General features: G+C 54.2%; 1 protein-coding gene across 2 annotated transcripts; it reads right to left on the bottom strand.

The window, feature by feature from the left end:
- Positions 1-1,964: 1,964 nt before the first annotated feature.
- LOC142821541 (zinc finger protein RFP-like) lies at positions 1,965-13,586 on the bottom strand. 2 transcript variants are annotated; one of them, XM_075912780.2, is made up of 8 exons: positions 13,157-13,586; positions 12,791-13,030; positions 10,172-10,267; positions 9,029-9,259; positions 7,687-7,709; positions 7,177-7,292; positions 4,366-4,416; positions 1,965-3,856 (listed from the first exon to the last, which is right to left on the bottom strand). In XM_075912780.2, exons 1-8 carry the CDS (start codon positions 13,193-13,195, stop codon positions 3,306-3,308), a joined length of 1,347 nt encoding a protein of 448 aa, XP_075768895.2. In that variant the 5' UTR covers positions 13,196-13,586; the 3' UTR covers positions 1,965-3,305. The 2 variants fall into 2 exon arrangements, with proteins under 2 accessions (XP_075768895.2, XP_075768894.2); XM_075912779.2 differs by having other exon boundaries at positions 12,791-13,563.
- Positions 13,587-15,386: the final 1,800 nt, after the last annotated feature.

Raw genomic sequence — 15,386 nt, 5'->3', positions numbered from 1 at the left:
GGAGGGAGCTCAGGGCTGGGGTGAGGATGTGGGAGGGTACAGAAGTGAGGGCACAGGATTAGGGATGTGACAAGGCTTGGGCTGTGTGAGTGTTGAGGGGGATCAATGGGACACATGACCATGATGTGGGACCTTCTTGGAACCCTTCTCCCCCATGCCCCAAGCAAGCCGCTCAGAGATGTCCCCCTTTCTACGGCTGGATTGGAGGAGCACCTGCGCCACCCCTCTCCCTGCACACTCAGGAGATCCAAAACCTCCTGTGCAGTTGCAGCAGGAGCATATTTGGAGCACGTGGCCAGCATGCTTGGCTGGGCCATTGCTCCGTGAGCTCTCCACGTGGGGCAAGCAGGCAATGAAAATTCAGAACTTCCCGGGTTCTTTAATGGGGAAGGGCTTGTCCCTTTGCATCCTCCTACCGGACAGCAGAGTTGAAAAGGGGGACCGGAGTGGTCGTAAAATGGGGAATCATGGGACACCTCCTGGAGGCCACTTCAGCAATATATCAGCTACACCAGGGGTGGGTAATAATTGTTGCAAGGGTACATAAATTTTGGTACTTGGCCATGGGCTAGCTGTGGGCCCCCAGGAAGGGCAGGGTGTGGGGTGGAAAGGGCCAGCCTCCTCCCAGCATTGCCTGGCTGGGATGCTTTGAATTAAAACAGCAGCAAAGGGCTCCTGGCCTCACTGCTACCATGTTGCCTGGTCACTGACCATGGTGTCTATGGCTACTATAAAGGCTCATGGCTCTGGCCTTGCCAGGATCATGCTGTGACCGGGAACCACGAGCCCTTTAAGGAGGGTCCTGCTGCCTCAGCCACCTCCTGGAAATTCTTTGGTACGGGCAGCAGAACATAAATAGACAACAGCCAGATGCAGTCCAGGGGCTGGACCAAAGTGTTAGGTGGGCCCAACCCAGGCCCCAGGCTGCATTTTGCCCCGTCCTGATCTACATTGTCCCTGCCTCAATCTGCGTCGACTGACGTGCTGCACCTCTGGCGGGGGTGGGGTTATTCAGTCAGCAGAGAAGGCGAGCTGGGCCGGGGATAGAATCCCAGACTCATCGAACACTGGAACTGGAAGGGACCATGAGAGTCATCGAGTCCAGTCCCCTGCCCTCACGGCAGGACCAAGCACCATCTAGACCATCCCTGACAGGTGTCTGTCCAACCTGCTCTGAAATCTCTCCAGGGATGGAGATTCTACAACCTCCCTGGGCAATTTATTCCAGTGTTTCACCACCCGGACAGGAAGTTTTTCCTCATGTCCAACCTCAACCTCCCTGGCTGCAGTTGAAGCCCCTTGCTTCTTGTCCTATGGGAGGGACATTGTACTATAGATACTGACATTATTAGGTCAATCACTCCCAGAGCCAGTATCCTGAACCTCCCCCCACACCTCAACTCCCTGCCCCAGGCTCAGCTCAGAGCCCCTTTCACCAAGTCCCTTAGCCCAAGACCAGAGTCTGCACCCCAACCCTCTGCCTCAGTTAGATGAAAGTGAGTGAGGACTGGGGAGGGAGACTGGAGTGAGCAGGGGCAGGGCCTTGAAGAAGGGGCAGGAAGGAGGCAGGGCCAGGCTGTTTGGGTTTGAGGTAGAGCCTGGATTGCAGTTAAAGTAGAAAAGTGATCTTGTGCTTAGAAAGGTAGGAGTGCCCTGGCTTAGCATTACCTAGATGCTTTTCTTCAAGCCCCCCCTTACGGCATTTGCTCGTGGGGTCTGTCCAGCATTTCATGGCAGAGCTGTACAGATCTAATATCCTCACAATAAGATGGAAGACCAGAAGCTAGAAATAAACTTTATTCTGTGAATTTTGTCACCTGCCTCTACCACATCCAAATAACTAAGCAGCAAAAGAGGAGCCTTGAGCTGGGTGGGAGGAGGGGGGAAAGGGAGGAAGAAAACATTTCTGTTTTTTACATTCATGGGTAAAGTGCAGAGGGCTTTGACAGATGAGCCCAGGTGAGTGAGAATTTAGGCCAGATTGACACTACACACTTCCATTGGTATAACTACATCCCCTCCCCCACGCCAAATGGGGTAGTGATACCAACTGACCAGGTGTAGACAGCGTTCCGCTGCTCCGCTTGAGAGCGCCTGCCTCTCGCAGAGCGCTGTCTACACCCAATCAGTTGGTATCACTACACCACACGGTTAACTACTCTGAGGGGAGACGCTTCCCTGTGGGGTAGCACAGCCTTACTGGAGCGTGACAGCAGAGCAACACCCCCCGTGCTTTTGTGCCACTGCAGCTTCTGAGGTATAGACCTGCCCTAAGACTAGCAGGCTCATCTAGGACCCTGGAATGGCTCTGGGTTGGCCGGTTTGTGTGTGTGGAGGGTCACAGAGTGAGACACAGGTAGATAGAAAGAGTTAGAAACTCTGTTCACTAAGACACTGCGGGGCCATTCACTCTTGTCCTCTCATCATTTTATTGTGAATCTTGTGGCACTTTTTTGTTCTTTACAGTCCCAGCTGCTGGAGGAGACAGATGGCAGGGGAAGCTCAGATTATATTACAGGTACGTTTCTGGCCTTGGCCTTTGGGTTGAAAAGCTGAAGATCCAAAACAGAAGAAACTAACCCTACAGTGAAAGCTTTGTTATCCAGCACTCATGGAGAGCAGAGGTTGCCGGTTATTCAAACATGCTGGATACTAAAGCTTATTGCCTTGTCCCTGCCCAGAGAAAACCATGGCCCTTGAGAATGACAGCAGCTGGAGGCATCAAGCCAGCTGTCTGGACAGAAGGGAGACAGGCCCACCCACACACCTGAGGATGGGAGGTACAGTGGCTGGGGGCAATGCCAGTTAACCAAGTGTTCCGGATATTCAAGTGCTGAACAACAAAGATTTTGCTGTATTAAAAAAAGATCTTTAAGCCAATCTCATACATTTGAAGGCCTGACACATTGTTTTCATATGCCTGGGGCTGGCCATGTGTGATAGCAGTAAAGAGGGTCTCTTAACCACACATCTTTGCTTTACTTTAGATATCTCATATCACTTCCAATATCATAGAGAATGTCTGTCTACAGCAGGGATGGGTAGAAGAGCCTCTGCAGGCCACATCTGGCCCATCAAGCAGGTTGATCTGGCCTGTGGAGGCCCTGCCACTCCCCCACCCCCAAGCCAATTAGAGTTTGGGGATGGGGGGGGGGGGGGGGAGTGCACAAAGTTTCCTTCACCCTGCAAGGAGCACACGGCCCTTTTAAGCACCATGTACTCCCGGCAGGGCTGATGGAAACTTCACGTGTCCCCCTGCCCACAAGCCTTGATTGGCCTGGGGGCAGAGGTGACACGACGCCACTTCAAAAATTTCTCAAGTGGCTCCCAGTAAAAATATTACCTGCTATAGACAGGGTGGTGGGTACAGACTCTTCTAGCGGACGGCTCCCAAAGAAGGGAACAATCTTCCCAGAGAAAGAGGACGTGAAAGTAAAGATTGGCTTTCTGCCAGAGGATGTGACATCATAAAACGTGACTGTCTCCCCTTCATAATCCAGATAAACCCCAATGTTACTGGGGATACAAAGTGGGATCAGAGCAGTCTTAGGGGAGGTGAGGGCCCAGAACAGAAACCCTGCACGCTGCAAAGCCCAGATCCCCGCCTCTGGGTTTAGGTTTGTCGCTCCCTCTTGTATCACGGACTCCTTGGCAATGCCCAAAACCCACGTGTCTTTGTGGTCCACCTCCACTTCCCAGTAACATCTCCCTGAGGTGAAGCCCTTATAGCCCAGCACACAGGCAGAGGGGTGAAACGTGTTCTTGGCCCGTGCCATCTCATCTCTAGATATCACACTCTCATCCCTGGACAGGAGAATACAGGGGTTTGGCAGGTCTGGATCCAAAGTGACCTGCACTGGAAGGAGAGAAAGAGAAAGAGTTAAGCCCTGTCCACACTGCAAAGTTCATCTGGACACAGACTCGGCTGGTGAACAGTGTTCCCTTTGACTTTTTCCATCCATATGTGGAATAAATTTTGGTATCCACACATGGCTCAGTCTGCATGTGCACCACCAGTAGAAACACACACTGACAGCTGTCTGGGCTCTGCTAGTCAGCTGGGTGGCATTTGAATCTCTCCTGGGTGGCTGCCCAAGCGCTCAGCTCACAGGGAGCACTGCTGCTCACCCCAAGGTCCTTCCTGTCCAGACACAGGAACCTCTCACCTCAGTCGAGAGGTACTTTTCACCCAGGCCAGCAGGTTAGCAAGGTCACAGCCTAACTTCCATTTTCTCTTGGGCTACTGCCCTGCCCACTCGGCAGGCTAAACCACACCAGCATAAAGCCGTTAGAAGATTTTCTAAACATTGAGGCTGAGATTTTAATGAACAATTGTTGTAGGTAAATATCTGCAGAAGAACTTACCTCCCGTCTCGGCCTTTGATAGCAGAAGGCCCAGTTGATAGGGCAGTGCCTCTGAAAAAAGAAAAGATCAGAAGAGAGGTGATTTCCCCCTTTCTTGTAAGAAAACAGCTTCACGAAAATATAAGGCTCGGTGGATTCACCCAGAAGCACAGGCAAGGTGGTGATTTGCAGCGCAGAACCCAATATTTAGGCACCTGTGATCCACAAAGCCTGAGTCAGGCTTGTAGGCTCCTTATACCACAGATGGGAAGAGAGCAGAAGACTGGGGTTTCCCTAGTAATTAAAATTAGGCAGGGACGTGGGGTGGGACGGCGTGAGGACCAATGAGGGGTATACGGTTAGGACAAAGTGGGCTGTATGGCACCACACCAGGTTCAATTAATCTGAACTTTAGTCCCCGTGTATTTTCTATATTTTCCAATACTTTGGAAGGAAAAAAGAGCATAATGAAGACAATTAAACGTGTGTCTGTTTAAGTGTCTTTTGAAGGTTCTGCAGCTTGTAATCGTGCTTGTTGGAGTAAATGGCATCCGGCGCATTTACAGGAGAGTTTAGAGTTATACTTTTCTCTGAGCTGGTACTTCATTATGCCCAAGTCAACATTGGCCAGTTACTCTGCAGTGAATCAGCTCCCAATGCTGTAACTCCTAAAGTGTCCATACTGGCAAGCACTGAGTGCTCACTAACTCTGCAGTTGCTGCGCTCGAGGTAAACCACCTCGATGAGACGTGTAGAGCTTGCTGTGCTCTGGATACAGGGCTGGAGAACCAGCGTGTACACTTGAATTGTAACTGGCCTCCAGAAATGGCCCATAATCCCTCAAATCCCCTCTGTGCTTTGTTTTGAATTAGTCTACTTGCCCTGTATGTATGTGCATATCCCCTTTCAGAGCGCGAAGTCAGACAACTTAACTGCTGGTCTCATTTGCTCTGGGACCCAGAACAAACCAGTTAGACGGATTGCTCATGCTTTTGAGCACAGAATCAAGAAGTGTGTGTGTGGGGGGGGGGGGGGGGGGAGTCTAGGAGGGATGTTTCCTGCTGCTGTCTGAACTTACACACACACACTGTTGTTCCTCCCCCACCCTACAGACACTCCCTCCTTCCCCCAATGTCTATAGAAAAGTAGGCATCACTGGAGGAGGAGACCCATGGAGCTTCAGGGCAGGCATGCAGGGGTGGTGGGCAAGGCTGGGGGTGAAGCCCAGGTCCAAACACTGCAAGACCTGGGGCCCCATGCTCTGAATATTGGTGGAGCCTGGACGTCAGAGATCCATGTAACTTGCATATTGTGTACATTTTGGCCCTGACCCAGTAATGTCCTCAGAGCATGTGGATCAGATTTGGGCCTATTAGGTGAGTTAGCAGGAGAATCACCTCTGTTTTCGCAGTATATCTCTGGGACTTAGGTGTCCGGATGACAGGTGTCATGCACAGAAGGAGAAACAGACACCTAGGCTACGTCTAGAGTGGCATGATTTTCCGCAAAGACTTTTAACAGAAAAGTTTTTCCGTTAAAAGCATTTGTGGAAAAGAGCATCTAGATTGGCACGGACGCTTTTTGTGGAAACGCATCTGTGCCAATCTAGACGCGCTTTTGTGCGAGAAAGCCCCGATTGCCATTTTTGCAAAACAGTTTTTAGCTGTCTACTCTGGCCCTCTTGCTCAAAAGCATTTCCAGAAAAGGGCTTTTGCCTGAGGGGGAGCAGCATAGTATTTGCGCAAGAACACTGACAATCTTACATTAGATCGTCAGTGTTCTTGCACAAATTCAAGCGGCCAGTGTAGACAGCTGGCAAGTTTTTCCATAAAAGCATGTGCTTTTGTGGAAAAACTTGCCAGTCTAGATGCAGCCCTAGGGAACATCTGCAGAGACAGAGATGTAGAGCACTTTTTGGCACCTATGCGGTTTGGTTAGAGCTGAGTGGGACCTTTGTCAACCCGTGTGATCTGATTTAGATGAACTGCATCTGGCCCCCAGGCCACTTACTGACCACCTCGGATCTAGATAGTGCCTGGTCCTGCCATGGGGTCTGGACTTGATGACCTCTCAAGGTCTCCTCCAGTTCCATGATCCCGTACTCTCTCAAAGCACTACAGGAGGGGGAGTCACTAATGAGCACAAGAAGATCAGTTGGCCATTATTTCCTTCTTTATAAATATGCAGGCATTTTAGGTGACGACTCTGGGCTTTTCAAAAGGGGGGAGGCCATGTGATGGCCAACTCCCATTGACAGTCAGCGAGTGATGGATGCTTCATTCCAGCCAGAGATGTTCAAGTCCATTTTCTAAAACATCTGGTGATTCTGTGTCTGATATTCTGATTCTAGAGTTGGATTTGAGACTCGGGGAACACGTGAGCCTCATCTCTCCCTTTCAGGAGACTAGCTACGTGGCCCTGACCCTTCCGCTCAAGACCCCATCACTACCTCTCCTCCAGCACATCCGACCCACGGGCTCACCCCATCCCTGCTGCCAAAAGAGCCCTGGCTGAATTGACCTGGGCTGTCACTGGGCCCCTAGCCCAAGCCCCAAGCTGCCAGCTAGAGCTGAATTCCCTCCAATTTAGGGGAGTGCGTAGGGCCTGGACTTGATCTGGGGGAGGCTCAGTCTCTCCTGGCCTATTATACCCAGAAGCCACAGAGATAATCCAGGTGGAGGCCCGGAGAAGTGACATCAACTCTGAGGGTCCCCCCACCTCTCCCTCAACGACGTCTAGCTGTGCAGGGTTGTGAATTCATCTCCTCCCTCCACCAGAGGCGAATCTTCCCCTACCACCCCCGCAGCATGAGCCCCAACGCTCTTCCATTACCTTTGAATTTCATCACAGCCTCCTGCAGGCAAACATTTCGTTGGGAAGACACACCAAGTTGCTCTCTTAGGTCCTGTGGCACGGCCACCGGTTTCTGGCATTTTTCCTTCTCACACCTTGAGAGAGGGGAAAAATCCTCAAATTCTGGTCTTTTTTGTGAGAATGAACAGTCTGAGGCTGCTCTCTGGTAATTCCCACTGGCTAGTCCACAGCCACCTCACTCAAGTGTTTAAATGCCGAGAGTCTCAAGTGGGAGTTAAAGAGGATAAGGGGCTCACAAGCTGCTCCCTTAAGGAGTTGCTGCAGGACTCTGGAAACCTTTGGCCCATTCCCTGCTCTGCCACAGCCTCCATGTATGACCTTGGGCTAGTCACATAAGACAATTGTTAAAGGTGCCTTCCTGGGATTTTCCAAAGGACATAACCAAGCCAGGCTCCCAACTGCCACCAAGCAACCAATCGCTCACCAGCACTGTGATGTGTTGGGAGGGAGGGGGAAGGAGCCACATACCTGCTCCAGGTGCTTTTGATGTCCTAGGAGAGAGAAGAGAGAACTCGTTGCCACGTGCCACAAGTTGGGGATCCCTGACACTCTGGAGAGGACTTGCTTTGCTGAGGACAGCCCACTCTCTATGCAAAATAAGCAGCCATGTGGGGCACCACAAAAATTGGGGCACCAAATTGCCCCCAATGTTGTGGTGCTGTGCACAGCTACATGTTGCATGTGCAGTGCTGCTCTCTCCAGGGGCCAGCCAGTCTCCATTTTCGAGTGGGACCTCTCTGCCATCTGTCACGTTACCGGAGTTTAAGGGAAGCAGCCAAGCACTGCTGCGCCCATGAGGGGTGTTTGCCCCAAAAATTGATACAAAGGGGGCCACGTAAGGTGTCAAACGAATGCCTATTGTCCACGAGTTCTGTAAATGCTCTTCATATACCTGTATAACGTCTGTGTGTGGAGTTATAAATACGAACTCTGTGTTGATGGTGAAAGATTCTCTGTCCGAGGCAGAGCAATGGGAATGTTTGCCCATGGACATGCTAATGAGCAAAGCTCCAGGGAACAATGGACCTCTGGAGGCCAAAGACACACCTGGCCACTGGCCATGTGACTCTCTCCAGCTTGGAGGAAGCCAGGAGGGGATATAAATATGCCATGTGCCGACTCCATCTTGGTCTTCAGATCTGCATCTGCCCCAGATGGGGCCTCGCAGGGAATCACGAGCCGGGAAGAACTGTGGACCCATCCTGACATAGGATGTACACCAAGGACTTTTAAGCCATCAGCTATAACATCTCTGCTGTGAGCCTGCATCGAGAACTGGGAGATTCGATGCATGTAATGTATGATACTTTAACAACCTTACTCTCATGCTTTTCTTTCTTTTAGTAATAAACCTTTGGATTTTAGATTCTAAAGGATGGGCTCAGCATGATTTGTGGGTAAGATCCAGAGGGTAAATTGACCTGGGATCTGTGGCTGGTTTCTTGGAACCGGACAGAACTTGTTCGGGGAAGGGAAGATTGAGCCCTGAAAACCCTCACCTGTGTATGAGGCCCAGGGCCATCTGGGGCATGGATATTGCTGGGGTGTCGGAGGGGTTTTGGTCCGTGAGGCTTCTGGCTGGCCAGGCAGGCAATTTAAGCGCTCTGTGGGACTGGTTTGTGGCCTATTTGGGAAGGTCTCCAGTCTGGGGGCTATAAGGAGCCCTGAATTTGAGCAATTCACCCTGAGCAGATGCCCTCAGCTGTGCCCAGACCTAGCCTGATGCGGTCCACCATCTGAATCAACTCTACAGTTAATCAGAATCTCACCCTTCCCTGCGCAGGAACCTGGGTGTCTTTAACTGTCTCACCTGCAGGAATTCGCTCATTGGCTGCTGACACTTCTCTCCCATCTCCTCAATCAAGTCACCGAGACGGGAAATCTCCTCAGACAGTTTGGCGACATTTTCATTCTGTAGCTTCACAATCTCCTCAGCCAGCTTCTCCAGCGGGGCCAGCAGGAGTCGCTCTTGCTCCTCCTGGAACTGACGCAGCTGCTGAAACTCGGCCACAATCTTCTGCCTCTCGGCTTCTATCGTGCCCTGTGATGAAGGGACATGAACAGGAAAAGGACCGGTCAGGGACTAGGGTTGCCAGATGTCCAGTTTTCAACCAGAACGTCCAGTCAAAAGAGAGAATGTGACTCTGTCCAGTCAGCACTGCTGACCAGACACTAGCGTATGGTTAGCCCCAGTCGTGGGTGGCAGGTGAAGGACCAACTTGGGAAGGCAGCCAAAGCCCCGCCCCTTCCATCCAATTCCACACCCCTTCAACAACCTGCGCCCCAACCAGCAAAGCCCAACCCCAGGTGAGGACTGGGGCTGCCACATGGCCTCAGTTTCCCCTGGATGCTCAGGAGCCAGATTGCCACATGGTTATGATCCCAGCCCCTCCTGGGCAGCCAGGCAGTGTAAGCAGTTTTGGGAAGGTAACCCCTTCCCTTGCCTACATTACCCGCCACCCACAGGCAGGTCTACAAGAGGCAAAGTGCTCTAGGTTGCCCGGAGGTTATCGAATACATTATCGCTAGCCCTGCACTAAACTTGGGGGTTAGCACATTTTATCTCCGTTTAACTAGGCAAGTCACGTTAAGTGCAAACATTTTAAACCACACTGTTTTGTGCTGGTCTAAGGACATTACATTAAAACGTGATTTAAGGCACAACTACACTACACAGATGTTAGGGCCCTGGGGAAAAGCCCTGGTAGCTCTCCTGCCTCCCTCGGTGGAGCCTTTCATCCACCCTTGTAGCTGCACCCTGCAGCATGGACACAGGCTGCTGTTTTGCTAGGCTGCATCACCACACATGCCGCACAGGCCGCCCGAGGTGGTGCAGACAGAGCCCAGCTCACCCAGATCGGTCTGTGTATTGCCAAGGGCTGACACGCTCCCCACAGAGAGAAACACCCGCCCTGAGGGAGGTCACTGCTGGATTGTCACTGGGGGCGCCTACCAGATAGTCCTGGCTCTGCTTCTGCCCATCCTGTCTCCACTCCAGAAGCTCCTTCCGCTCGGTCTCCAGGGCATCCAGGCAGGTTTGAATTTGTTCCTGAGGTGAGGAAAACAACAGCTGGGAGGGAGGCCCAGGAGTCTCCTCATCCCTATGCCCACGGTGCTGATTTTGCTCCCCAAGGCTGGGATTTCCTACGCAGCCTCAGGGCCTTGAATTCTCAGGCTACCAGTGACTTTCCCTCTCCCACTGCCTGAAGATGGTGCTTATGGCAACGTCATAATTACCTCTTGATAGGAGGGAGAGTCCTGTTCAAATCCCTTTTCTCTTCACTAAAGAGAGGGAGCTCGAACCAGGGAGAGGGGTGTCTACCACATTTGAGATGACGACGACTCTCCCTCCTGGCTAACACTTAGGCAGGCTTCCCCCCCAGCCACTGCATGTGGAGCGATGCAGGGTCAGACACAACTTTGGTGCCTCTGACTCCAACACAGTCAAAGCAGCCTCCACTGGCTGGATACTGGCCAAAGGTGGCAGCACTTGCACCAGCGTGGCATGGGGAGATCCCCTTTTCCCCTTCCCCCTCTAGGGCTGCTCCCAAAGGGGACAGCTACACTGCAGAGAGGATTGAAGCTGCCGTTGTCGATCTTCCAGGGTTTGAATCAGTGGGTCTAGTGAAGACAGCTAATCGAACTGAGAAGGGTGCTCCGGTCAATGCGACACGGCCTGTTTCCACGAGCAGTAATGGGAGTGAAAATGACACCGTGCTCCCTTTGACTTCCTGCAGCATGAACAAGGCTAAAAGCCGAGTTTGACTTCAGCAACGCCATTAACACAGCTGAAATTTCATCTTCATTCAACTTTATCCTGTGGTGTAGACACAGAGGGTGCCAGAGCTCAGCCAACCAGTTTCCAGGAGCCACATGGAAACCCAGAGGCCCCTGTGCCAGTCCCCAGATACTCTCTGAGCCCACAGTCCTCACCAAGTCCTGCACTAAGGACTCTGCTCCAGCCTGGAGCCCCCTCCTGCACTCAAACTCCCTCCCTAAGCATTGGGGTGTAAGAGGGGGTGAGGGGCATGGGTCTGGGAGTGAGTTTAGGTGCAGGAGGGGGCTTTGGTCTGACCAAGTCTGGCCATTTCTATGTCCTTAGAGATTTTCTAGGTGCCTAAAAGACAGGCATTGCCATGCTGCGCATTACAGTACCCAAGTTCCTTTGGGCATACCGGCCTTAATCGCCTTTGAAAATAGGAGTTGGACTCTAAAGCCAGGTGGTGCTTTTGAAAATGTGCCTCTAGTGTCTTCTGTAATTTCCCAGGGGTGAGGTGTTGTAAAGCCACACAGAGGATTTAAAAGCACAACTTCTGTTCATTCCAATGGCAGCCAAGCATCTCTGACCCCAATCTCAGCCCTGCGTCCCTCTGTGCCGTGTGCGTCAGGCTGCCAGGGAACAGCGGGGCCCTGGGGGCACCAGACCTCGTACAGAGGAGCAGGGACACTAAATCCTCCAAGTTCTGCAAGCCAGAGGGTTGAAGTCATATCCATTTTGCAGCAGTGTGGGCAGCTTAAAGGAAGAGAGTTGTGGTAAAAACATTTAACACGCTTCTTAAAAAGTGCATATTACGCTTCAGCGCCTAACGAACACTTGGGAGAAAGAGACTCCTGGCTGAAAATTCAACACATTCAAATGACTCAAATGTTGAGCTTGATTGTTTGGCAGGGGGGAAAGGGCTTGTTCTCACTTTGGAGGTGCTCCAACATGGAGACACAACATTGTATGAGGAAATCAGCCTCTTCTTTAATTTTATTGGTCCATTAATATAGTCCACTTTGTCTTTAAAATCATAAGCTGGTAAAGTGAGTTTTGCCCACCAAAGCTCACGATGCTTAGTCTCACAGGACTACTTGTTTTTAAAGTTACAGACTAACATCTGAGGAAGTGGGTCTGGCCCATGAAAGCTCGTTACCTATTATCAGAGGGGTAGCCATGTTAGTCTGGAGCTGCAAAAGCAACAAGGAGTCCTGTAGCACCTTATAGACTAACAGATGTATCGGAGCATAAGCTTTCGTGGACAAAGACCCGCTTCGTCAGATGCATGGGTGGGTCTTTGCCCACAAAAGTTTATGCTCCGATACACCTGTTAGTCTATACGGTGCCACAGGACTCCTTGTCACATTGCCTATTAAACCATCTTGTTAGTCTTTAAAGTGCTACATAGTCTTTCCGTGTGTTATGGCTACCCCTCTGAAACTCTGGCTACCCCTCTGAAACTCTGTCCTTAGAGTGGCAGATAGCTAGGGTTGCCAGATAGTTTAACAAAAAATGCTGATTAACCCCACCCCCTCCTCCAAAAAAACCACACGTGTGCAGGGGGAATTCTGTTGGGAAAAAAAGCTGCAGCTCCACCCATAATCCACACAGCTCCACTTCCAGCGCTGGCTTCACTGGTTTAGAAGCTCAGCTCTTTGGAGCAGGGATTGTCTCTGAGTTTGCACAGCACCTAGCACGGGCGGGGCGGCGGGGGGGGGGGGAGGGTTGATGTTGATGCCTTTAGGAGCTCTGGTCAGAAACGCAGTACACACACCCAAAGGGAAAGAGTCGCCCTGCCCAGCAAATTCCTACCTTGTAGGCCTGGGCAGCCTCCTCTATGGGCACCGCGGTGTGGGCCCGGTGAGCCTGGGCCTCCCTGCAGATCACGCAGATGAGCTCTCGGTCCTGGTTACAGAAGAGTTTGAAAGCCTCCCGGTGCGCCGGGCACAGCCCCGCTCCGGCCGCCTGGTCGCTCAGCTGCTGGGCGATCCCCGCAATGTTCCCCAGCTGCCTGTTGGCCCGCAGGGTCCGCTGGGGGAAGGTCTCCCTGCACTGGGGGCAGGAGGGGTCTGGGTCAGGGCCAGCCCAGCACTGGCCGATGCAGGCGCGGCAGAAGTTGTGCCCGCACCCCAAGGACACGGGATCCTTAAAGAAGCGCAGGCAGATGGGGCAAGTCACCTCCTCCCGCAGGCTGCTCAGCGGGTTCGCAGCCGCCATGAGTCCCTGCGGCGGGGGACGGTCCCGTGTCTGAGCTCAGGCTCCGAGCCGCTTGCTCGCTCCTCGGGGGCTCCCGCTGGGCTTTCCCTCCCCGGAGCGACTCGCCCCTTTGTCTCCTGAGCTGGAGCGGGGAGGAAATGGGACCTGGCGGCCGCTTCTCCCGCGCTGGCGTCGGACTCCCGTTTGCAAGCCGGGTCCCTTCGCTACCTGCCCCGCCCGCGGTGCTGCGCTCGGGACTCAAGGGGGCAGCGGCCGTGGCCCCGCCCCCTTTCCCGGGCAGAGGGAGGCGGCGAGCGGAGGGGCGGGGTCTGCTGGGAGGGGAAAGGAGCATCAGCTGAGCCATTGTGACGCGGTAAGGGGGCGGGGCTATGCACAGGTGGGTCTCCGGGGCGCCCGGCAGGTCCAGCAGCAGCAGGTGAGCCTCCCCCCCCGCCCTTTGCACGGAGCCACGCGGGCCCTTAGATCTCCAGGGCAGCGCCCCGCGGCACCAGCTGGGCTGGGAATCAGCTGATCCCGGTGCCGGGGCTCGGCCTGTTACACGGGGCCGGAGCCACGTGGGCCGCAGCGCTCTGCGCGGGAACCCGGAGTAAGGGGACATTGGAACATGGGGGGGGGGGGGGGATTTCCAAGAGCCGGTCTCGCGGGGGCGGGATCTGCGCTGAACCCGGCGGGAGATTGGCAGGGGCGAGAGTTTGATGCAGCGTCACAAACACCAGACACCCACCCCCCCCCGTCCGCTGGGTCCTTTGGTTTCTTCCGCGCCCCCCTCCCGCCCTCTCCTCGGCTCCTCCGCGCCCCTCCCCGCGGCGAGTAGCCAAGTAGCCAGGGCTCCGTCAGAACTCGCGCCTCAGAGCGTGCGGCGCATGCGCAGGGTCAGACGCTCCGGCATTCGCAGAGGGGTGGGCGGCGCCTGATCAGGGACGGGGGACTGATGGGGGGGGGGGGTCGAGCTGAAAAACCGGCCAGGAAGACACGGAATGGAGGGAGGAGTCAGACCGCGCGTGCGCAGCGCGTCAGTGACTCCGGTCCAAGACACGCGCCAGGGTTTAGCTCAGACCGGGAGCTGCCTGGCCACGGCCCCGCCCAGCGGGGTTGGACTCCCCGGGCCGGGCTCAGCTGTAACCGCCTGGCCGGGGGCGGGGCGCGGGGCAGGTTTGATCTGCAGCCCCTGTGAACCCGCCGCGGCCCGGCCTGGCTCTAGGGCCGGAGAATCCCAGGGACCCAGCCACCCGGGGCGGGGCCTGACCGGGCATCTCCGGGTTTGAACTAAGCCTTGGCGGTGGATCGGAACCGGAGTGACTAACCTACTGCGCACGCGCGCTCTAACCCTCCCCCGCAGCGCCCCGGCCGGGTTTTCAGCGCGTCCCGCCTTTGTCAGTCTCTCCCTGCCCCTGCTCAGGCCCCGCCCGCCCCGCTGCGATTGGCTCCTGGGCGGAGCCCGCGCGCGAACACGGCGGCAGCGGCTTTCCCGCTGTCACCGCGCATGCGCCGCGCGCAGAAAGGCGCGAATTCTGAGGGAGCTGTTGGTGCCGTTACTCGCTGCTTCGGGAAGCGCTTGATGGGGACCTGAGGGGAGGCGCGAGGTGACGGGGGGCAGTGTGGGCGGAGCTAGTGACGTGTGGGGAGGGGGGGCTGATAAATCGCTTGTGGGCAGTGGGGGAGGTTTTTCTCTGGGACCCAAACCAGGGGCTGCGTGTGGGGGTGGGGAAATCATGTGACACCGACACCCAAGATAAAACTAAGGGGGGGTATTTTCAGTGTGTGTAACAAAGCAGGTGGGGGGAAGGAGCCAGTGACTTGTTCCCTCTGCTGCCCCATCTGACTTTTCCCTCCCCCTCCTTGCTGCCCCCTTCCCTCTTCTCCTGCGGGTGGTCTGGCTCCTGCGCTTCCTGAAGGAACAGAAGTTTGATGCTGTGTGGATGCCAGCAGGAGGGTTTGTTATGCCCAGTGCTGGGCGTGGGGGGGTCACTTGGCATTTCAGGCTCAGTGAGATGCTGCCCAGCCATGGATTCCAATAGATTACAGAGGGTGCCAATGAGCGGAGAGAAGCGATGGGGCGGGAGATCCCAAGCACCTGGATCGGTCCCAACGGCATGAAACCGATTATCTGAAAGGTTAGATGAGTGTTCCGCTCTGCTCTGGGTTACATGTTGCTATTACACAGGTCTTAGCCCTCAAAATCCTCCTCTTG

Source organism: Pelodiscus sinensis, chromosome 19 (genome assembly GCF_052426305.1).
Source record: "Pelodiscus sinensis isolate ZL-2025 chromosome 19, ASM5242630v1, whole genome shotgun sequence".
Classification (NCBI taxonomy): Eukaryota; Metazoa; Chordata; order Testudines; family Trionychidae; genus Pelodiscus; species Pelodiscus sinensis.
The sequence above is the reverse complement of the archived record's forward strand: the minus strand, read 5'-3'. Positions and strand labels throughout refer to the sequence as shown.

Bases quoted from the DNA above. Each gene is read 5' to 3' on its own strand.
- LOC142821541 (XM_075912779.2), bottom strand. From the start codon at position 13,195: ATGGCGGCTGCGAACCCGCTGAGCAGCCTGCGGGAGGAGGTGACTTGC. The intron at 7,293-7,686 runs GTATGTGGCTCC...CCCTCTCTCAAG, and splicing joins ATCAAAAGCACCTGGAGCAG to GTGTGAGAAGGAAAAATGCC. The intron at 4,417-7,176 runs GTAATGGAAGAG...TTCTTTTTTCAG, and splicing joins GGCTGTGATGAAATTCAAAG to AGGCACTGCCCTATCAACTG.